The sequence below is a fragment of the Tachypleus tridentatus genome, chromosome 3 (assembly GCF_004210375.1).
Source record: "Tachypleus tridentatus isolate NWPU-2018 chromosome 3, ASM421037v1, whole genome shotgun sequence".
In the NCBI taxonomy this organism is placed as follows: domain Eukaryota; kingdom Metazoa; phylum Arthropoda; class Merostomata; order Xiphosura; family Limulidae; genus Tachypleus; species Tachypleus tridentatus.
In genome coordinates this window covers 109,998,217-110,023,123 of record NC_134827.1, presented here as the reverse complement: position 1 = coordinate 110,023,123, position 24,907 = coordinate 109,998,217, and the positions used below count along the sequence as shown (strand labels likewise).

General features: G+C 37.7%; 1 protein-coding gene across 1 annotated transcript in view; it reads left to right on the top strand.

Annotated features, from left to right (window-relative positions):
• The window catches only part of LOC143245966 (gamma-aminobutyric acid receptor subunit rho-3-like), a 31,809-nt gene extending 7,789 nt beyond the window's left edge, over positions 1-24,020 (top strand). The window contains exons 5-7 of the mRNA XM_076492218.1: positions 997-1,229; positions 23,505-23,587; positions 23,914-24,020. Coding sequence (XP_076348333.1) covers positions 997-1,229; positions 23,505-23,587; positions 23,914-24,020 — 423 coding nt within the window. The remainder of the gene's footprint in view (positions 1-996; positions 1,230-23,504; positions 23,588-23,913) is intronic.
• The last annotated feature ends 887 nt before the right edge of the window (positions 24,021-24,907 follow it).

Sequence of the window (24,907 nt, the reverse complement as noted above, 5' to 3'; positions counted from 1 at the left end):
TTATGGGGTACAAAATTAAAGCTAATTCCAAACTCTACCGAAAGGGCATTATTATAGCACGCGCAACCGCGAGACTGTGTCATTTTTTTTATCAGGTTGGATTAGATCACCATCTGCAATCTTCGTGCACGTGGTTTCGAATGTCGTGATGTCTTATAGTTTTTGTGTCCTTTATTCTACTTTAATGATAAACAGGTCATCTGGCCCTCATTGTTATGACCGTGTAATAAACCTTGAACCACGTATTAAAGTTTTTACTGTGTGAAAGTTGTAGTGTAACCAAGATATGTGCTTGGCTTTGGCTTTAATTGTCCCCCCGCTGGTACAGCAACAAGTCTACGAATTCACAACGCTAAAATCGGGGATTTGATTCTCCTCGGTGGACTCAGCAAATAGCCCGATATGGCTTTGTTATAAGAAAAAAACATACACACACTAATTGGCTCCATATAACCCATAGGAGAAAATAACAATAGAACTTGAATGACTGTTTACTTTCAACGATTCACGCTTTAAACATCTGTTTAAAATTATGAGCATCGGATTCGCATGTTTCTAAACAATAATTTATACGTTTCGTTTTGAGTCACTGAAGGACGCGTTTAGAGATCGCTGTATATATATTTATGACTCGTATTTAGACCTCACTGAATGACACAGTTCGGACGTGTGTTCAGGACTATCTTTGACACATTTAGGACGCGAGTTTGGAGCTAATAACTCGTTAATCGTTGGTAATTTCTATTTTGACATTCTCGACTTTCTTTGAGTTTTAACCAACTTTACGACAGAATGTGTTGTGCGTCAGTGTCTAATTAAGAATATTAAAGTATATTAAACAACATTCAAGCATACATGCTTGTATTGAAACCTATCATTAATTACTGTACGAAAAGTGTATTGTAAGTATAGTGTCACTGTGTGATTTATGTGCTGCGTACTATACGGTAGTAACGGCTGTAATGGACCAGTGTTACGTCATCTATCTTCACGCAGGAGTTCCGCATGCACGCTTACCTTGTGATAGCGTGGAAGGACCGACGTCTGGATCTGGAAAAGCTGATAAGTGGAGATGAGCAGTTCAGAAGTTTCCCGTGCGGGGCCGAGACGTTTCTATGGAAACCAGACATTGTATTTCATAACAGCAAGCACGTGCTCTTCTTTAGTGAAACTGTGCCTAACTCTCGCACTAAAGTGCTGCGTGACGGGTCCATCTACTACTATACCAGGTGTGTATGAATCTGATGATGGCTAGGGATGTAGTGAGTGTGGTCCATCTACCACTATACCAGGTGTGTATGAATCTGATGATGGCTAGGGATGGAGTGAGTATGGTCCATCTACAACTATACCAGGTGTGTATGAATCTGATGATGGCTAGGGATGTAGTGAGTATGGTCCATCTACCACTATACCAGGTGTGTATGAATCTGATGATGGCTAGGGATGTAGTGAGTGTGGTCCATCTACCACTATACCAGGTGTGTATGAATCAGATGATGGCTAGGGATGTAGTGAGTATGGTCCATCTACCACTATACCAGGTGTGTATGAATCTGATGATGGCTAGGGATGTAGTGAGTATGGTCCATCTACCACTATACCAGGTGTGTATGAATCTGATGATGGCTAGGGATGTAGTGAGTATGGTCCATCTACCACTATACCAGGTGTGTATGAATCTGATGATGGCTAGGGATGTAGTGAGTATGGTCCATCTACCACTACACCAGGTGTGTATGAATCTGATGATGGCTAGGGATGTAGTGAGTATGGTCCATCTACCACTATACCAGGTGTGTATGAATCTGATGATGTCTAGGGATGGAGTGAGTATGATCCATCTACCACTATACCAGGTGTGTATGAATCTGATGATGGCTAGGGATGTAGTGAGTATGGTCCATCTACCACTATACCAGGTGTGTATGAATCTGATGATGGCTAGGGATGTAGTGAGTGTGGTCCATCTACCACTATACCAGGTGTGTATGAATCTGATGATATCTAGGGATGGAGTGAGTATGGTCCATCTACAACTATACCAGGTGTGTATGAATCTGATGATGTCTAGGGATGGAGTGAGTATGGTCCATCTACCACTATACCAGGTGTGTATGAATCTGATGATGGCTAGGGATGTAGTGAGTATGGTCCATCTACCACTATACCAGGTGTGTATGAATCTGATGATGGCTAGGGATATAGTGAGTATGGTCCATCTACAACTATACCAGGTGTGTATGAATCTGATGATGGCTAGGGATGTAGTGAGTATGGTCCATCTACCACTATACCAGGTGTGTATGAATCTGATGATGGCTAGGGATGTAGTGAGTGTGGTCCATCTACCACTATACCAGGTGTGTATGAATCTGATGATATCTAGGGATGGAGTGAGTATGGTCCATCTACAACTATACCAGGTGTGTATGAATCTGATGATGTCTAGGGATGGAGTGAGTATGGTCCATGTACCACTACACCAGGTATGTATGAATCTGATGATGGCTAGGGATGTAGTGAGTACGGTCCATCTACCACTATACCAGGTGTGTATGAATCTGATGATGGCTAGGGATGTAGTGAGTATGGTCCATCTACCACTATACCAGGTGTGTATGAATCTGATGATGGCTAGGGATGTAGTGAGTGTGGTCCATCTACCACTATACCAGGTGTGTATGAATCTGATGATGGCTAGGGATGTAGTGAGTATGGTCCATCTACAACTATACCAGGTGTGTATGAATCTGATGATGGCTAGGGATGTAGTGAGTATGGTCCATCTACCACTATACCAGGTGTGTATGAATCTGATGATGGCTAGGGATGTAGTGAGTGTGGTCCATCTACCACTATACCAGGTGTGTATGAATCTGATGATATCTAGGGATGGAGTGAGTATGGTCCATCTACAACTATACCAGGTGTGTATGAATCTGATGATGTCTAGGGATGGAGTGAGTATGGTCCATCTACAACTATACCAGGTGTGTATGAATCTGATGATGGCTAGGGATGTAGTGAGTATTGTCCATCTACCACTATACCAGGTGTGTATGAATCTGATGATGGCTAGGGATGTAGTGAGTATGGTCCATCTACCACTATACCAGGTGTGTATGAACCTGATGATGGCTAGGGATGTAGTGAGTATTGTCCATCTACAACTATACCAGGTGTGTATGAATCTGATGATGGCTAGGGATGTAGTGAGTATGGTCCATGTACCACTACACCAGGTATGTATGAATCTGATGATGGCTAGGGATGTAGTGAGTACGGTCCATCTACCACTATACCAGGTGTGTATGAATCTGATGATGGCCAGGGATGTAGTGAGTATGATCCATCTACCACTATACCAGGTATGTATGAATCTGATGATGGCTAGGGATGTAGTGAGTGTGGTCCATCTACCACTATACCAGGTGTGTATGAATCTGATGATGGCTAGGGGTGGAGTGAGTATTGTCCATCTACAACTATACTAGGTGTGTATGAATCTGATGATGGCTAGGGATGTAGTGAGTATGGTCCATCTACCACTATACCAGGTATGTATGAATCTGATGATGGCTAGGGATGTAGTGAGTATGGTCCATCTACCACTATACCAGGTATGTATGAATCTGATGATGGCTAGGGATGTAGTGAGTATGGTCCATCTACCACTATACCAGGTATGTATGAATCTGATGATGGCTAGGGATGTAGTGAGTATGATCCATCTACCACTATACCAGGTGTGTATGAATCTGATGATGGCTAGGGATGAGTGAGTATGATCCATCTACCACTACACCAGGTATGTATGAATCTGATGATGGCTAGGGATGTAGTGAGTATGATCCATCTACCACTATACCAGGTGTGTATGAATCTGATGATGGCTAGGGATGTAGTGAGTATGGTCCATCTACCACTATACCAGGTGTGTATGAATCTGATGAAGGCTAGGGATGTAGTGAGTATGGTCCATCTACCACTATACCAGGTGTGTATGAATCTGATGATGGCTAGGGATGTAGTGAGTGTGGTCCATCTACCACTATACCAGGTATGTATGAATCTGATGATGGCTAGGGATGTAGTTAGTATGGTCCATCTACCACTATACCAGGTATGTATGAATCTGATGATGGCTAGGGATGTAGTGAGTATGGTCCATCTACCACTATACCAGGTATGTATGAATCTGATGATGGCTAGGGATGTAGTGAGTATGGTCCATCTACCACTATACCAGGTATGTATGAATCTGATGATGGCTAGGGATGTAGTGAGTATGATCCATCTACCACTATACCAGGTGTGTATGAATCTGATGATGGCTAGGGATGTAGTGAGTATGATCCATCTACCACTATACCAGGTGTGTATGAATCTGATGATGGCTAGGGATGTAGTGAGTGTGGTCCATCTACCACTATACCAGGTATGTATGAATCTGATGATGGCTAGGGATGGAGTGAGTATGGTCCATCTACCACTATACCAGGTGTGTATGAATCTGATAATGGCTAGGAATGTAGTAAGTATGATCCATCCACCACTATACCAGGTATGTATGAATCTGATGATGGCTAGGGATGTAGTGAGTATGGTCCATCTACCACTATACCAGGTGTGTATGAATCTGATGATGGCTAGGGATGTAGTGAGTGTGGTCCATCTACCACTATACCAGGTGTGTATGAATTTGATGATGGCTAGGGATGGAGTGAGTATGGGCCATGTACCACTACACCAGGTATGTATGAATCTGATGATGGCTAGGGATGTAGTAAGTGTGGTCCATCTACCATCATACCAGGTATGTATGAATCTGTAATGGAGTTGGAGGTATGTGGTCCATATATAATTTTCTCATGCTGTTTACCTACTTTATTAATATAGAAATATAAGGCCGTTTGTCCAGTTTTTTGTTATTTAAAATAAGGTCGTGTACACCTCCATTTGTTAGTTATCAAGTACTGGTAGAGTACGGTGCTGTAGTACGGATACGTACTGTCAGTAGACATTTGTATCTTTATGAACGTGTGTTACATCTAACGCTATAACTTTGGAAACTGTAGTGAATTAGAGAACTTTAATTTAAAATTGTGGTATTACCACACTGATGACCTCTATCTGCACTTTCACAAACTAATAATATCACTGCCTCTTTTACCTAAGATTGAATTATGTTATTTTACCTATCATTATTGTAATCCAACTGAATTCCATTGGTAACTTTTACAAGAAAATGCCCTCTGGTGCCGTCTGTTCAAAGACTATATATCTATTGTTGTGTTGTCTTTGAGAAAATTACCTTTATGAAATTGTTATTATATATGGTAGATATAATTTTCACATTCTCCTTGACGGTGACAGTCCATATGATACCACTTCACCATCATTGGTAACAGTCTATATGATACCACTTCACCATCAATGGTAACTGTCATCTGATGTTTTTATTATCTCATCCGTAATGTTACCAAAAAAAATAAAATATCTGATCGTAGGTTTAAATGTTTAAATGTGTACTTAGTAACTAATAAGCTTGTATGCACTCATCAGCCACGAGATGACGACATTGGTCTCCTCTCATTACATCACTGGCCGTATTTATTTCTTCCATGTATTTGTGCAAGACTACAAAAGAGCTATCTTCACCATCTGTTCCCAATCTTGAACTGATGGATTAGAGGAACATGGGCTATTCAAAAGCACCCACCAACATATCTCTGGTCATTCTCGTCGAATAGTGGAATTTCATCAGCACTTGTGCTCCAAAGCTCAGAGCACGATTTCAGCATGAACGGTATACAAATCATGGGCCCTCAGGTTCACATTCTGACTTGCTTTCCACTAGGTCACATTCGCTCTTACTGACTGTAGTTATTCTTGCGTCTTATGGGTGTAAAGAGATGTTACAGGTGTTAAAGGTGTGCTTTTATTGATTTCATTCTTAGACTTTCCCGTTCGGACAGTGGAAAGTTAAGAGATGCACAACACTAAAATCCGGGATTCGATTTCCAGCGGTAAACACAGCTAGTAACCCAATGTGTAGATTCGTGCTTAATTGCACACGATGGAATATCCATTAGCTGATTGTATTATCTTCTTTAACTCACGATTTTCAGAAATAACAAATATTTTAATAAATAGCTTCGTTTGGAGAACTTTTAAATCTATTTAATATATTTTGATACCAAAGGGTTGGCTTTTGTCAAATGTGCTCATAAATAATGATAGCTTACTACGTCATCTAGACAAGAAAATACCCGTATGTTTCTTTAAAGGAAAGTGCAATTTTTATTTGTACATTTGTTTGTTTTAGAGAAGTCATACTGAGCTATCTATTGTGTACATCGTGAAGAATCAAACCTCGGATTTTAGCGCTGTTAGTTTAAAACGTACTGCTATCCCACCGGGGTGAAATATTCGATATGTAGTTTATAGTAAGTGAAATTGAATGATTTTTTTTTTTTTAACTGGACAGTATGTTATTCTGAGAAGGAGGATCTCCTCTGATAGGATAAGTCTATGGGCTCACGAGCTAAGAAGCGAGTTTTGACAGTTTGTTGCATAGCTTTGTACTTCATAAGTTTAGTGATGCTATGTTTCTTCTTTCAAAGCATATAAAACTTCAGTTGTCCCGGTCCTCACTTAGTATATAAAGTATATAAAACAACAGTTGTCCCGGTCCTCACTTAGTGTATAAAGTATATAAAACTTCAGTTGTCCCGGTCCTCACTTAGTGTATAAAGTATATAAAACTTCAGTTGTCCCGGTCCTCACTTAGTGTATAAAGTATATAAAACTTCAGTTGTCCCGGTCCTCACTTAGTGTATAAAGTATATAAAACTTCAGTTGTCCCGGTCCTCACTTAGTGTATAAAGTATATAAAACTACAGTTGTCCCGGTCCTCACTTAGTGTATAAAGTATATAAAACTTCAGTTGTCCTGGTCCTCACTTAGTGTATAAAGTATATAAAACTACAGTTGTCCCGGTCCTCACTTAGTGTATAAAGTATATAAAACTACAGTTGTCCCGGTCCTCACTTAGTGTATAAAGTATATAAAACTACAGTTGTCCCGGTCCTCACTTAGTGTATAAAGTATATAAAACTACAGTTGTCCCGGTCCTCACTTAGTGTATAAAGTATATAAAACTACAGTTGTCCCGGTCCTCACTTAGTGTATAAAGTATATAAAACTTCAGTTGTCCCGGTCCTCACTTAGTGTATAAAGTATATAAAACTACAGTTGTCCCGGTCCTCACTTAGTGTATAAAGTATATAAAACTTCAGTTGTCCCGGTCCTCACTTAGTGTATAAAGTATATAAAACTTCAGTTGTCCCGGTCCTCACTTAGTGTATAAAGTATATAAAACTTCAGTTGTCGCGGTCCTCACTTAGTGTATAAAGTATATAAAACCACAGTTGCCTCAGTCCTCACTTAGTGTATAAAGTATATAAAACTTCAGTTGTCCCGGTCCTCACTTAGTGTATAAAGTATATAAAACCACAGTTGCCTCAGTCCTCACTTAGTGTATAAAGTATATAAAACCACAGTTGCCTCAGTCCTCACTTAGTGTATAAAGTATATAAAACCACAGTTGTCCCGGGCCTCACTTAGTGTATAAAGTATATAAAACTTCAGTTGTCCCGGTCCTCACTTAGTGTACAAAGTATATAAAACTTCAGTTGTCCCGGTCCTCACTTAGTGTACAAAGTATATAAAACTTCAGTTGTCCCGGTCCTCACTTAGTGTATAAAGTATATAAACCTTCAGTTGCCCGGTCCTCACTTAGTGTATAAAGTATATAAACCTTCAGTTGCCCGGTCCTCACTTAGTGTATAAAGTATATAAACCTTCAGTTGCCCCGGTCCTCACTTAGTGTATAAAGTATATAAAACTACAGTTGTCCCGGTCCTCACTTAGTGTATAAAGTATATAAAACTACAGTTGTCCCGGTCCTCACTTAGTGTATAAAGTATATAAACCTTCAGTTGTCCCGGTCCTCACTTAGTGTATAAAGTATATAAAACTTCAGTTGTCCCGGTCCTCACTTAGTGTATAAAGTATATAAAACTACAGTTGTCCCGGTCCTCACTTAGTGTATAAAGTATATAAAACTTCAGTTGTCCCGGTCCTCACTTAGTGTATAAAGTATATAAAACTCCAGTTGTCCCGGTCCTCACTTAGTGTATAAAGTATATAAAACTTCAGTTGTCCCGGTCCTCACTTAGTGTATAAAGTATATAAAACTTCAGTTGTCCCGGTCCTCACTTAGTGTATAAAGTATATAAAACTACAGTTGTCCGGTCCTCACTTAGTGTATAAAGTATATAAACCTTCAGTTGTCCCGGTCCTCACTTAGTGTATAAAGTATATAAAACTACAGTTGTCCCGGTCCTCACTTAGTGTATAAAGTATATAAAACTTCAGTTGTCCCGGTCCTCACTTAGTGTATAAAGTATATAAAACTACAGTTGTCCCGGTCCTCACTTAGTGTATAAAGTATATAAACCTTCAGTTGTCCCGGTCCTCACTTAGTGTATAAAGTATATAAAACTACAGTTGTCCCGGTCCTCACTTAGTGTATAAAGTATATAAAACTTCAGTTGTCCCGGTCCTCACTTAGTGTATAAAGTATATAAAACTTCAGTTGTCCCGGTCCTCACTTAGTGTATAAAGTATATAAAACTACAGTTGTCCCGGTCCTCACTTAGTGTATAAAGTATATAAAACTTCAGTTGTCCCGGTCCTCACTTAGTGTATAAAGTATATAAAACTTCAGTTGTCCCGGTCCTCACTTAGTGTATAAAGTATATAAAACTTCACTTGTCCCGGTCCTCACTTAGTGTATAAAGTATATAAAACAACAGTTGTCCCGGTCCTCACTTAGTGTATAAAGTATATAAAACTTCAGTTGTCCCGGTCCTCACTTAGTGTATAAAGTATATAAAACTACAGTTGTCCCGGTCCTCACTTAGTGTATAAAGTATATAAAACTCCAGTTGTCCCGGTCCTCACTTAGTGTATAAAGTATATAAAACTTCAGTTGTCCCGTTCCTCACTTAGTGTATAAAGTATATAAAACTTCAGTTGTCCCTGTCCTCACTTAGTGTATAAAGTATATAAAACCACAGTTGCCTCAGTCCTCACTAAGTGTATAAAGTATATAAAACTACAGTTGTCCCGGTCCTCACTTAGTGTATAAAGTATATAAACCTTCAGTTGTCCCGGTCCTCACTTAGTGTATAAAGTATATAAAACTACAGTTGTCCCGGTCCTCACTTAGTGTATAAAGCATACAAAACTCCAGTTGTCCCGGTCCTCACTTAGTGTATAAAGTATATAAAACTTCAGTTGTCCCGGTCCTCACTTAGTGTATAAAGTATATAAACCTTCAGTTGCCCCGGTCCTCACTTAGTGTATAAAGTATATAAAACTACAGTTGTCCCGGTCCTCACTTAGTGTATAAAGTATATAAAACTACAGTTGTCCCGGTCCTCACTTAGTGTATAAAGTATATAAACCTTCAGTTGTCCCGGTCCTCACTTAGTGTATAAAGTATATAAAACTTCAGTTGTCCCGGTCCTCACTTAGTGTATAAAGTATATAAAACTACAGTTGTCCCGGTCCTCACTTAGTGTATAAAGTATATAAAACTTCAGTTGTCCCGGTCCTCACTTAGTGTATAAAGTATATAAAACTTCAGTTGTCCCGGTCCTCACTTAGTGTATAAAGTATATAAAACAACAGTTGTCCCGGTCCTCACTTGGTGTATAAAGTATATAAAACTTCAGTTGTTCGGTCCTCACTTAGTGTATAAAGTATATAAAACTACAGTTGTCGGTCCTCACTTAGTGTATAAAGTATATAAAACTCCAGTTGTCCCGGTCCTCACTTAGTGTATAAAGTATATAAAACTTCAGTTGTCCCGGTCCTCACTTAGTGTATAAAGTATATAAAACTTCAGTTGTCCCGGTCCTCACTTAGTGTATAAAGTATATAAAACTACAGTTGTCCCGGTCCTCACTTAGTGTATAAAGTATATAAACCTTCAGTTGTCCCGGTCCTCACTTAGTGTATAAAGTATATAAAACTACAGTTGTCCCGGTCCTCACTTAGTGTATAAAGTATATAAAACTTCAGTTGTCCCGGTCCTCACTTAGTGTATAAAGTATATAAAACTACAGTTGTCCCGGTCCTCACTTAGTGTATAAAGTATATAAACCTTCAGTTGTCCCGGTCCTCACTTAGTGTATAAAGTATATAAAACTACAGTTGTCCCGGTCCTCACTTAGTGTATAAAGTATATAAAACTTCAGTTGTCCGGTCTCACTTAGTGTATAAAGTATATAAAACTTCAGTTGTCCGGTCCTCACTTAGTGTATAAAGTATATAAAACTACAGTTGTCCCGGTCCTCACTTAGTGTATAAAGTATATAAAACTTCAGTTGTCCCGGTCCTCACTTAGTGTATAAAGTATATAAAACTTCAGTTGTCCCGGTCCTCACTTAGTGTATAAAGTATATAAAACTTCACTTGTCCCGGTCCTCACTTAGTGTATAAAGTATATAAAACAACAGTTGTCCCGGTCCTCACTTAGTGTATAAAGTATATAAAACTTCAGTTGTCCCGGTCCTCACTTAGTGTATAAAGTATATAAAACTACAGTTGTCCCGGTCCTCACTTAGTGTATAAAGTATATAAAACTCCAGTTGTCCCGGTCCTCACTTAGTGTATAAAGTATATAAAACTTCAGTTGTCCCGTTCCTCACTTAGTGTATAAAGTATATAAAACTTCAGTTGTCCCTGTCCTCACTTAGTGTATAAAGTATATAAAACCACAGTTGCCTCAGTCCTCACTAAGTGTATAAAGTATATAAAACTACAGTTGTCCGGTCCTCACTTAGTGTATAAAGTATATAAACCTTCAGTTGTCCCGGTCCTCACTTAGTGTATAAAGTATATAAAACTACAGTTGTCCCGGTCCTCACTTAGTGTATAAAGCATATAAAACTCCAGTTGTCCCGGTCCTCACTTAGTGTATAAAGTATATAAAACTTCAGTTGTCCCGGTCCTCACTTAGTGTATAAAGTATATAAAACTTCAGTTGTCCCGGTCCTCACTTAGTGTATAAAGTATATAAAACCACAGTTGCCTCAGTCCTCACTTAGTGTATAAAGTATATAAAACTACAGTTGTCCCGGTCCTCACTTAGTGTATAAAGTATATAAAACTTCAGTTGTCCCGGTCCTCACTTAGTGTATAAAGTATATAAAACTTCAGTTGTCCCGGACCTCACTTAGTGTATAAAGTATATAAAACCACAGTTGCCTCAGTCCTCACTTAGTGTATAAAGTATATAAAACTACAGTTGTCCCGGTCCTCACTTAGTGTATAAAGTATATAAAACTTCAGTTGTCCCGGTCCTCACTTAGTGTACAAAGTATATAAAACTTCAGTTGCCCCGGTCCTCACTTAGTGTATAAAGTATATAAAACTTCAGTTGTCCCGGTCCTCACTTAGTGTATAAAGTATATAAAACTACAGTTGTCCCGGTCCTCACTTAGTGTATAAAAGTATATAAAACTTCAGTTGTCCCGGTCCTCACTTAGTGTATAAAGTATATAAAACTTCAGTTGTCCCGGTCCTCACTTGGTGTATAAAGTATATAAAACTTCACTTGTCCCGGTCCTCACTTAGTGTATAAAGTATATAAAACAACAGTTGTCCCGGTCCTCACTTAGTGTATAAAGTATATAAAACTTCAGTTGTCCCGGTCCTCACTTAGTGTATAAAGTATATAAAACTACAGTTGTCCCGGTCCTCACTTAGTGTATAAAGTATATAAAACTACAGTTGTCCCGGTCCTCACTTAGTGTATAAAGTATATAAAACTCCAGTTGTCCCGGTCCTCACTTAGTGTATAAAGTATATAAAACTTCAGTTGTCCCGTTCCTCACTTAGTGTATAAAGTATATAAAACTTCAGTTGTCCCTGTCCTCACTTAGTGTATAAAGTATATAAAGCCACAGTTGCCTCAGTCCTCATTAAGTGTATAAAGTATATAAAACTACAGTTGTCCCGGTCCTCACTTAGTGTATAAAGTATATAAACCTTCAGTTGTCCCGGTCCTCACTTAGTGTATAAAGTATATAAAACTACAGTTGTCCCGGTCCTCACTTAGTGTATAAAGCATATAAAACTCCAGTTGTCCCGGTCCTCACTTAGTGTATAAAGTATATAAAACTTCAGTTGTCCCGGTCCTCACTTAGTGTATAAAGTATATAAAACTTCAGTTGTCCCGGTCCTCACTTAGTGTATAAAGTATATAAAACCACAGTTGTCCCGGTCCTCACTTAGTGTATAAAGTATATAAAACTTCAGTTGTCCCGGTCCTCACTTAGTGTATAAAGTATATAAAACTACAGTTGTCCCGGTCCTCACTTAGTGTATGAAGTATATAAAACTACAGTTGTCCCGGTCCTCACTTAGTGTATAAAGTATATAAAACCACAGTTGCCTCAGTCCTCACTTAGTGTATGAAGTATATAAAACTACAGTTGTCCCGGTCCTCACTTAGTGTATAAAGTATATAAAACTTCAGTTGTCCCGGTCCTCACTTAGTGTATAAAGTATATAAAACTACAGTTGTCCCGGTCCTCACTTAGTGTATAAAGTATATAAAACCACAGTTGCCTCAGTCCTCACTTAGTGTATGAAGTATATAAAACTACAGTTGTCCCGGTCCTCACTTAGTGTATAAAGTATATAAAACTACAGTTGTCCCGGTCCTCACTTACTGTATAAAGTATATAAAACTTCAGTTGTCCCGGTCCTCACTTAGTGTATAAAGTATATAAAACTTCAGTTGTCCCGGTCCTCACTTAGTGTATAAAGTATATAAAACTACAGTTGTCGGTCCTCACTTAGTGTATAAAGTATATAAAACTTCAGTTGTCCCGGTCCTCACTTAGTGTATAAAGTATATAAAACTTCAGTTGTCCCGGTCCTCACTTAGTGTATAAAGTATATAAAACTTCAGTTGCCCCGGTCCTCACTTAGTGTATAAAGTATATAAAACTTTAGTTGTCCCGGTCCTCACTTAGTGTAGAAAGTATATGAAACTCCAGTTGTCCCGGTCCTCACTTAGTGTATAAAGTATATAAAACTTCAGTTGTCCCGGTCCTCACTTAGTGTAGAAAGTATATGAAACTCCAGTTGTCCCGGTCCTCACTTAGTGTATAAAGTATATAAAACTTCAGTTGTCCCGGTCCTCACTTAGTGTATAAAGTATATAAACCTTCAGTTGTCCCGGTTTTCACTTAGTGTACAAAGTATATAAAACTTCAGTTGTCCCGGTCCTCACTTAGTGTATAAAGTATATAAAACTACAGTTGTCCCGGTCCTCACTTAGTGTATAAAGTATATAAACCTTCAGTTGTCCCGGTCCTCACTTAGTGTATAAAGTATATAAAACTACAGTTGTCCCGGTCCTCACTTAGTGTATAAAGTATATAAAACTTCAGTTGTCCCGGTCCTCACTTAGTGTATAAAGTATATAAAACTACAGTTGTCCCGGTCCTCACTTAGTGTATAAAGTATATAAACCTTCAGTTGTCCCGGTCCTCACTTAGTGTATAAAGTATATAAAACTACAGTTGTCCCGGTCCTCACTTAGTGTATAAAGTATATAAAACTTCAGTTGTCCCGGTCCTCACTTAGTGTATAAAGTATATAAAACTTCAGTTGTCCCGGTCCTCACTTAGTGTATAAAAGTATATAAAACTACAGTTGTCCCGGTCCTCACTTAGTGTATAAAGTATATAAAACTTCAGTTGTCCCGGTCCTCACTTAGTGTATAAAGTATATAAAACTTCAGTTGTCCCGGTCCTCACTTAGTGTATAAAGTATATAAAACTTCACTTGTCCCGGTCCTCACTTAGTGTATAAAGTATATAAAACAACAGTTGTCCCGGTCCTCACTTAGTGTATAAAGTATATAAAACTTCAGTTGTCCCGGTCCTCACTTAGTGTATAAAGTATATAAAACTACAGTTGTCCCGGTCCTCACTTAGTGTATAAAGTATATAAAACTCAGTTGTCCCGGTCCTCACTTAGTGTATAAAAGTATATAAAACTTCAGTTGTCCCGTTCCTCACTTAGTGTATAAAGTATATAAAACTTCAGTTGTCCCTGTCCTCACTTAGTGTATAAAGTATATAAAACCACAGTTGCCTCAGTCCTCACTAAGTGTATAAAGTATATAAAACTACAGTTGTCCCGGTCCTCACTTAGTGTATAAAGTATATAAACCTTCAGTTGTCCCGGTCCTCACTTAGTGTATAAAAGTATATAAAACTACAGTTGTCCCGGTCCTCACTTAGTGTATAAAGCATACAAAACTCCAGTTGTCCCGGTCCTCACTTAGTGTATAAAGTATATAAAACTTCAGTTGTCCCGGTCCTCACTTAGTGTATAAAGTATATAAACCTTCAGTTGCCCCGGTCCTCACTTGGTGTATAAAGTATATAAAACTACAGTTGTCCCGGTCCTCACTTAGTGTATAAAGTATATAAAACTACAGTTGTCCCGGTCCTCACTTAGTGTATAAAGTATATAAACCTTCAGTTGTCCCGGTCCTCACTTAGTGTATAAAGTATATAAAACTTCAGTTGTCCGGTCCTCACTTAGTGTATAAAGTATATAAAACTACAGTTGTCCCGGTCCTCACTTAGTGTATAAAGTATATAAAACTTCAGTTGTCCCGGTCCTCACTTAGTGTATAAAGTATATAAAACTTCAGTTGTCCCGGTCCTCACTTAGTGTATAAAGTATATAAAACAACAGTTGTCCCGGTCCTCACTTAGTGTATAAAGTATATAAAACTTCAGTTGTTCCGGTCCTCACTTAGTGTATAAAGTATATAAAACTACAGTTGTCCCGGTCCTCACTTAGTGTATAAAGTATATAAAACTCCAGTTGTCCCGGTCCTCACTTAGTGTATAAAGTATATAAAACTTCAGTTGTCCCGGTCCTCACTTAGTGTATAAAGTATATAAAACTTCAGTTGTCCCGGTCCTCACTTAGTGTATAAAGTATATAAAACTACAGTTGTCCCGGTCCTCACTTAGTGTATAAAGTATATAAACCTTCAGTTGTCCCGGTCCTCACTTAGTGTATAAAGTATATAAAACTACAGTTGTCCCGGTCCTCACTTAGTGTATAAAGTATATAAAACTTCAGTTGTCCCGGTCCTCACTTAGTGTATAAAGTATATAAAACTACAGTTGTCCGGTCCTCACTTAGTGTATAAAGTATATAAACCTTCAGTTGTCCCGGTCCTCACTTAGTGTATAAAGTATATAAAACTACAGTTGTCCCGGTCCTCACTTAGTGTATAAAGTATATAAAACTTCAGTTGTCCCGGTCCTCACTTAGTGTATAAAGTATATAAAACTTCAGTTGTCCCGGTCCTCACTTAGTGTATAAAGTATATAAAACTACAGTTGTCCCGGTCCTCACTTAGTGTATAAAGTATATAAAACTTCAGTTGTCCCGGTCCTCACTTAGTGTATAAAGTATATAAAACTTCAGTTGTCCCGGTCCTCACTTAGTGTATAAAGTATATAAAACTTCACTTGTCCCGGTCCTCACTTAGTGTATAAAGTATATAAAACAACAGTTGTCCCGGTCCTCACTTAGTGTATAAAGTATATAAAACTTCAGTTGTCCGGTCCTCACTTAGTGTATAAAGTATATAAAACTACAGTTGTCCCGGTCCTCACTTAGTGTATAAAGTATATAAAACTTCAGTTGTCCCGGTCCTCACTTAGTGTATAAAGTATATAAAACTTCAGTTGTCCCGTTCCTCACTTAGTGTATAAAGTATATAAAACTTCAGTTGTCCCTGTCCTCACTTAGTGTATAAAGTATATAAAACCACAGTTGCCTCAGTCCTCACTAAGTGTATAAAGTATATAAAACTACAGTTGTCCCGGTCCTCACTTAGTGTATAAAGTATATAAACCTTCAGTTGTCCCGGTCCTCACTTAGTGTATAAAAGTATATAAAACTACAGTTGTCCCGGTCCTCACTTAGTGTATAAAGCATATAAAACTCCAGTTGTCCGGTCCTCACTTGGTGTATAAAGTATATAAAACTTCAGTTGTCCCGGTCCTCACTTAGTGTATAAAGTATATAAAACTTCAGTTGTCCCGGTCCTCACTTAGTGTATAAAGTATATAAAACCACAGTTGCCTCAGTCCTCACTTAGTGTATAAAAGTATATAAAACTACAGTTGTCCCGGTCCTCACTTAGTGTATAAAGTATATAAAACTTCAGTTGTCCCGGTCCTCACTTAGTGTATAAAGTATATAAAACTTCAGTTGTCCCGGACCTCACTTAGTGTATAAAGTATATAAAACCACAGTTGCCTCAGTCCTCACTTAGTGTATAAAGTATATAAAACTACAGTTGTCCCGGTCCTCACTTAGTGTATAAAGTATATAAAACTTCAGTTGTCCCGGTCCTCACTTAGTGTACAAAGTATATAAAACTTCAGTTGCCCCGGTCCTCACTTAGTGTATAAAGTATATAAAACTTCAGTTGTCCCGGTCCTCACTTAGTGTATAAAGTATATAAAACTACAGTTGTCCCGGTCCTCACTTAGTGTATAAAGTATATAAAACTTCAGTTGTCCGGTCCTCACTTAGTGTATAAAGTATATAAAACTTCAGTTGTCCCGGTCCTCACTTAGTGTATAAAGTATATAAAACTTCACTTGTCCCGGTCCTCACTTAGTGTATAAAGTATATAAAACAACAGTTGTCCCGGTCCTCACTTAGTGTATAAAGTATATAAAACTTCAGTTGTCCCGGTCCTCACTTAGTGTATAAAGTATATAAAACTACAGTTGTCCCGGTCCTCACTTAGTGTATAAAAGTATATAAAACTACAGTTGTCCCGGTCCTCACTTAGTGTATAAAGTATATAAAACTCCAGTTGTCCGGTCCTCACTTAGTGTATAAAGTATATAAAACTTCAGTTGTCCCGTTCCTCACTTAGTGTATAAAGTATATAAAACTTCAGTTGTCCCTGTCCTCACTTAGTGTATAAAGTATATAAAGCCACAGTTGCCTCAGTCCTCATTAAGTGTATAAAGTATATAAAACTACAGTTGTCCCGGTCCTCACTTAGTGTATAAAGTATATAAACCTTCAGTTGTCCCGGTCCTCACTTAGTGTATAAAGTATATAAAACTACAGTTGTCCCGGTCCTCACTTAGTGTATAAAGCATATAAAACTCCAGTTGTCCCGGTCCTCACTTAGTGTATAAAGTATATAAAACTTCAGTTGTCCCGGTCCTCACTTAGTGTATAAAGTATATAAAACTTCAGTTGTCCCGGTCCTCACTTAGTGTATAAAGTATATAAAACCACAGTTGTCCCGGTCCTCACTTAGTGTATAAAGTATATAAAACTTCAGTTGTCCCGGTCCTCACTTAGTGTATAAAGTATATAAAACTACAGTTGTCCCGGTCCTCACTTAGTGTATGAAGTATATAAAACTACAGTTGTCCTGGTCCTCACTTAGTGTATAAAGTATATAAAACCACAGTTGCCTCAGTCCTCACTTAGTGTATGAAGTATATAAAACTACAGTTGTCCCGGTCCTCACTTAGTGTATAAAGTATATAAAACTTCAGTTGTCCCGGTCCTCACTAGTGTATAAAGTATATAAAACTACAGTTGTCCCGGTCCTCACTTAGTGTATAAAAGTATATAAAACCACAGTTGCCTCAGTCCTCACTTAGTGTATAGAGAGTATATAAAACTACAGTTGTCCCGGTCCTCACTTAGTGTATAAAGTATATAAAACTACAGTTGTCCCGGTCCTCACTTACTGTATAAAGTATATAAAACTTCAGTTGTCCCGGTCCTCACTTAGTGTATAAAGTATATAAAACTTCAGTTGTCCCGGTCCTCACTTAGTGTATAAAGTATATAAAACTACAGTTGTCCCGGTCCTCACTTAGTGTATAAAGTATATAAAACTTCAGTTGTCCGGTCCTCACTTAGTGTATAAAGTATATAAAACTTCAGTTGTCCCGGTCCTCACTTAGTGTATAAAGTATATAAAACTTCAGTTGCCCCGGTCCTCACTTAGTGTATAAAGTATATAAAACTTTAGTTGTCCCGGTCCTCACTTAGTGTAGAAAGTATATGAAACTCCAGTTGTCCCGGTCCTCACTTAGTGTATAAAGTATATAAAACTTCAGTTGTCCCGGTCCTCACTTAGTGTAGAAAGTATATGAAACTCCAGTTGTCCCGGTCCTCACTTAGTGTATAAAGTATATAAAACTTCAGTTGTCGGTCCTCACTTAGTGTATAAAGTATATAAACCTTCAGTTGTCCCGGTTTTCACTTAGTGTACAAAGTATATAAAACTTCAGTTGTCCCGGTCCTCACTTAGTGTACAAAGTATATAAAACTTCAGTTGCCCCGGTCCTCACTTAGTGTATAAAGTATATAAACCTTCAGTTGTCCCGGTCCTCACTTAGTGTATAAAGTATATAAAATTAGAGTTGTTTCGGTCCTCACTTAGTGTATAAAGTATATAAAACTTCAGTTGTCCCGGTCCTCACTTAGTGTATAAAGTATATAAAACAACAGTTGTCCCGGTCCTCACTTAGTGTATAAAGTATATAAAACTTCAGTTGTCCCGGTCCTCACTTAGTGTATAAAGTATATAAAACTTCAGTTGTCCCGGTCCTCACTTAGTGTATAAAGTATATAAAACTTCAGTTGTCCCGGTCCTCACTTAGTGTATAAAGTATATAAAACAACAGTTGTCCCGGTCCTCACTTAGTGTATAAAGTATATAAAACTTCAGTTGTCCCGGTCCTCACTTAGTGTATAAAGTATATAAAACTTCAGTTGTTCCGGTCCTCACTTAGTGTACAAAGTATATAAAACTTGAGTTGCCCCGGTCCTCACTTAGTGTATAAAGTATATAAAACTTCAGTTGTCCCGGTCCTCACTTAGTGTATAAAGTATATAAACCTTCAGTTGCCCCGGTCCTCACTTAGTGTATAAAGTATATAAACCTTCAGTTGCCCCGGTCCTCACTTAGTGTATAAAGTATATAAAACTACAGTTGTCCCGGTCCTCACTTAGTGTATAAAGTATATAAACCTTCAGTTGTCCCGGTCCTCACTTGGTGTATAAAGTATATAAAACTTCAGTTGTCCCGGTCCTCACTTAGTGTATAAAGTATATAAAACTACAGTTGTCCCGGTCCTCACTTAGTGTATGAAGTATATAAAACTACAGTTGTCCCGGTCCTCACTTAGTGTATAAAGTATATAAAACTACAGTTGTCCCGGTCCTCACTTAGTGTATAAAGTATATAAAACCACAGTTGCCTCAGTCCTCACTTAGTGTATGAAGTATATAAAACTACAGTTGTCCCGGTCCTCACTTAGTGTATAAAGTATATAAAACTTCAGTTGTCCCGGTCCTCACTTAGTGTATAAAGTATATAAAACTACAGTTGTCCCGGTCCTCACTTAGTGTATAAAGTATATAAAACCACAGTTGCCTCAGTCCTCACTTAGTGTATGAAGTATATAAAACTACAGTTGCCTCAGTCCTCACTTAGTGTATGAAGTATATAAAACTACAGTTGTCCCGGTCCTCACTTAGTGTATAAAGTATATAAAACTACAGTTGTCCCGGTCCTCACTTACTGTATAAAGTATATAAAACTTCAGTTGTCCCGGTCCTCACTTAGTGTATAAAGTATATAAAACTTCAGTTGTCCCGGTCCTCACTTAGTGTATAAAGTATATAAAACTACAGTTGTCCCGGTCCTCACTTAGTGTATAAAGTATATAAAACTTCAGTTGTCCCGGTCCTCACTTAGTGTATAAAGTATATAAAACTTCAGTTGTCCCGGTCCTCACTTAGTGTATAAAGTATATAAAACTTCAGTTGCCCCGGTCCTCACTTAGTGTATAAAGTATATAAAACTTTAGTTGTCCCGGTCCTCACTTAGTGTAGAAGGTATATGAAACTCAGTTGTCCCGGTCCTCACTTAGTGTATAAAGTATATAAAACTTCAGTTGTCCCGGTCCTCACTTAGTGTAGAAAGTATATGAAACTCAGTTGTCCCGGTCCTCACTTGGTGTATAAAGTATATAAAACTTCAGTTGTCCCGGTCCTCACTTAGTGTATAAAGTATATAAACCTTCAGTTGTCCCGGTTTTCACTTAGTGTACAAAGTATATAAAACTTCAATTGTCGGTCCTCACTTAGTGTACAAAGTATATAAAACTTCAGTTGCCCCGGTCCTCACTTAGTGTATAAAGTATATAAACCTTCAGTTGTCCCGGTCCTCACTTAGTGTATAAAGTATATAAAATTAGAGTTGTCCCGGTCCTCACTTAGTGTATAAAGGTATATAAAACTTCAGTTGTCCCGGTCCTCACTTAAGTGTATAAAGTATATAAAACAACAGTTGTCCCGGTCCTCACTTAGTGTATAAAGTATATAAAACTTCAGTTGTCCCGGTCCTCACTTAGTGTATAAAGTATATAAAACTTCAGTTGTCGGTCCTCACTTAGTGTATAAAGTATATAAAACTTCAGTTGTCCCGGTCCTCATAGTGTATAAAGTATATAAAACAACAGTTGTCCCGGTCCTCACTTAGTGTATAAAGTATATAAAACTTCAGTTGTCCCGGTCCTCACTTAGTGTGTATAAAGTATATAAAACTTCAGTTGTTCCGGTCCTCACTTAGTGTACAAAGTATATAAAACTTGAGTTGCCCGGTCCTCACTTAGTGTATAAAGTATATAAAACTTCAGTTGTCCCGGTCCTCACTTAGTGTATAAAGTATATAAACCTTCAGTTGCCCGGTCCTCACTTAGTGTATAAAGTATATAAACCTTCAGTTGCCCCGGTCCTCACTTAGTGTATAAAGTATATAAAACTACAGTTGTCCCGGTCCTCACTTAGTGTATAAAGTATATAAACCTTCAGTTGTCCCGGTCCTCACTTAGTGTATAAAGTATATAAAACTACAGTTGTCCCGGTCCTCACTTAGTGTATAAAGTATATAAACCTTCAGTTGTCCCGGTCCTCACTTAGTGTATATAAAGTATATAAAACTTCAGTTGTCCCGGTCCTCACTTAGTGTATAAAGTATATAAAACTACAGTTGTCCCGGTCCTCACTTAGTGTATAAAGTATATAAAACTTCAGTTGTCCCGGTCCTCACTTAGTGTATAAAGTATATAAAACTTCAGTTGTCCCGGTCCTCACTTGGTGTATAAAGTATATATAAAACAACAGTTGTCCCGGTCCTCACTTAGTTGTATAAAGTATATAAAACTTCAGTTGTTCCGGTCCTCACTTAGTGTATAAAGTATATAAAACTACAGTTGTCCCGGTCCTCACTTAGTGTATAAAGTATATAAAACTCCAGTTGTCCCGGTCCTCACTTAGTGTATAAAGTATATAAAACTTCAGTTGTCCCGTTTCACTCATAGTGTATAAAGTATATAAAACTTCAGTTGTCCCGGTCCTCACTTAGTGTATAAAGTATATAAAACTACAGTTGTCCCGGTCCTCACTTAGTGTTATGAAGTATATAAAACTACAGTTGTCCCGGTCCTCACTTAGTGTATAAAATATATAAAACCACAGTTGCCTCAGTCCTCACTTAGTGTATGAAGTATATAAAACTACAGTTGTCCCGGTCCTCACTTAGTGTATAAAGTATATAAAAACTTCAGTTGTCCCGGTCCTCACTTAGTGTATAAAGTATATAAAACTTCAGTTGTCCCGGTCCTCACTTAGTGTATAAAGTATATAAAACACAGTTGCCTCAGTCCTCACTTAGTGTATGAAGTATATAAAACTACAGTTGTCCGGTCCTCACTTAGTGTATAAAGTATATAAAACTACAGTTGTCCCAGTCCTCACTTACTGTATAAAGTATATAAAACTTCAGTTGTCCCGGTCCTCACTTAGTGTATATAAAGTATATAAAACTTCAGTTGTCCCGGTCCTCACTTAGTGTATAAAGTATATAAAACTACAGTTGTCCCGGTCCTCACTTAGTGTATAAAAGTAATATAAAACTTCAGTTGTCCCGGTCCTCACTTAGTGTATAAAGTATATAAAACTTCAGTTGTCCCGTCCTCACTTAGTGTATAAAGGTATATAAAACTTCAGTTGCCCCGGTCCTCATGACTTAGTGTATAAAGGTATATAAAACTTTTGTTGTCCCGGTCCTCACTTAGTGTAGAAAGTATATGAAACTCCAGTTGTCCCGGTCCTCACTTAGTGTATAAAGTATATAAAACTTCAGTTGTCCCGGTCCTCACTTAGTGTAGAAAGTATATGAAACTCCAGTTGTCCCGGTCCTCACTTAGTGTATAAAGTATATAAAACTTCAGTTGTCCCGGTCCTCACTTAGTGTATAAAGTATATAAACCTTCAGTTGTCCCGGTTTTCACTTAGTGTACAAAGTATATAAAACTTCAGTTGTCCCGGTCCTCACTTAGTGTACAAAGTATATAAAACTTCAGTTGCCCCGGTCCTCACTTAGTGTATAAAGTATATAAACCTTCAGTTGTCCCGGTCCTCACTTAGTGTATAAAAGTATATATAAACTAGAGTTGTCCCGGTCCTCACTTAGTGTATAAAGTATATAAAACTTCAGTTGTCCCGGTCCTCACTTAGTGTATAAAAGTATATAAAACAACAGTTGTCCCGGTCCTCACTTAGTGTATAAAGTATATAAAACTTCAGTTGTCCCGGTCCTCACTTAGTGTATAAAGTATATAAAACTTCAGTTGTCGGTCCTCACTTAGTGTATAAAGTATATAAAACTTCAGTTGTCCCGGTCCTCACTTAGTGTATAAAGTATATAAAACAACAGTTGTCCCGGTCCTCACTTAGTGTATAAAGTATATAAAACTTCAGTTGTCCCGGTCCTCACTTAGTGTATAAAGTATATAAACCTTCAGTTGCCCCGGTCCTCACTTAGTGTTATAAAGTATATAAAACTCCAGTTGTCCCGGTCCTCACTTAGTGTATAAAGTATATAAAACTCCAGTTGCCCCGGTCCTCACTTAGTGTATAAAGTATTTGAAACTTCAGTTGGCCCGGTCCTCACTTAGTGTATAAAGTATATAAAACTTCAGTTGTCCCGGTCCTCACTTAGTGTATAAAGTATATAAAACTACAGTTGCCCCGGTCCTCATTTAGTGTATAAAAGTATATAAAACTACAGTTGTCCCAGTCCTCACTTAGTGTATAAAGTATATAAAACTACAGTTGTCCCGGTCCTCACTTAGTGTATAAATTATATAGAACTACAGTTGCTCCGGTCCTCATTTAGTGTATAAAGTATATAAAACTACAGTTGTCCGGTCCTCACTTAGTGTATAAAATTGTTAAGGTTTTCGACTTTCTTCTAGGTACTTAGTCCAAGTGGGATGCCTAATGGAACTACATAGATATCCAATGGACACTCAACATTGTAACTTCCAGATGTCTTTAAGTAAGTTGACTATATTATGATTTATTTCACCTCTTAATTAGACATTAGAAGTTACATGTCTCGCTAAAGAGTGTGCCATCATTTCGTTTGTGAGCTATCCAGGTTAAAAATATATAAAATTTTATATTGTATTTTGGTCATCTCTAGTGCATCCTGTAGGGATTTAGACATTTTGATAACAAAGTTGAAACAGAGAACTGTTCTTGTCCTACTAATCCTCGTGAAGTTCCAATGGCGAAACGTTGGACGAAAGAAAAAATTGTCTTATAAACATGTAGTGTATAATTTCTTTCTGACTACCAACATATAAGAATATTCTTTGATAGATTGTTTAAACAGAGTATTCATGATGAACTGCGATGGACATTCGAAACGTCATCCTCAGCACTTGTGTCTCTCTAACAGTTGGTATTATTACGCCATCGATGTCTAAAGCAGACGACGGTTAAAATGTTTTATTGTGTTCATTATAAAGTTACAAAATATTAACAAAGGAAACATTTCTATCTCTCTCCTGTGTTCGTTCAGTTTTACTGATGTAATGATCGGTTTATTGTTGTGTATCAGAGGTTTCCATACCACCAGTAAAATAGCACCTGGCGATAGATGGGGTATCTTTTCACAATATTTATTTGAGCACCATTACCCACTATGTTCAACCTTTAATATATCTTACATATTTCAACGTAGTGTATTTTGTGTTATAGCGAAGTGTAATATGATTATACTGCTGCTAAGTCGTTCAACAAACCTTAAGTCTTCGAAGATACATAACGCTCTGAACTAGTGTTATAGTTTACACGAGCAGGGCGTGCTCCATAATTTGTTTTTAATTTTACGAACATTATTAATCAGAATGTTTAATATGTCTGTTGTTGTTTTTATATTTCATCACTTTGTTTTATTATGAAGATTACTTGGCGTTGTTAGCTTACTACATAAATTTAAGACCACCCCAAGCGTCCTAAGCTGGCCATATCTTGTGAAATATTAATGTGTTTACGGCCGAAAACACCGCTAATAACGACTTGTACTCAACCAATAGAACAGAGCTTTATAATCCTGATAGGTAACAACCTAAACACGGTGTATTTAATTAGGTCTAATTGTTACAGTGTTGACTTTTACTTTTGACCTAAGTAATTAGCTTGTTCTGACAGCAAGTTAATATTAAAAGTGTCGTGTCGTATAATATAATATAATACCACAGTTTACTACGAAATTAGTCAATTACAGACTCACAGACATTTTTATTATACTATCAGATACATATCTTTTATCTCGAGGCTTGCTTCCACGAAACGTTAACCATAAAGACTG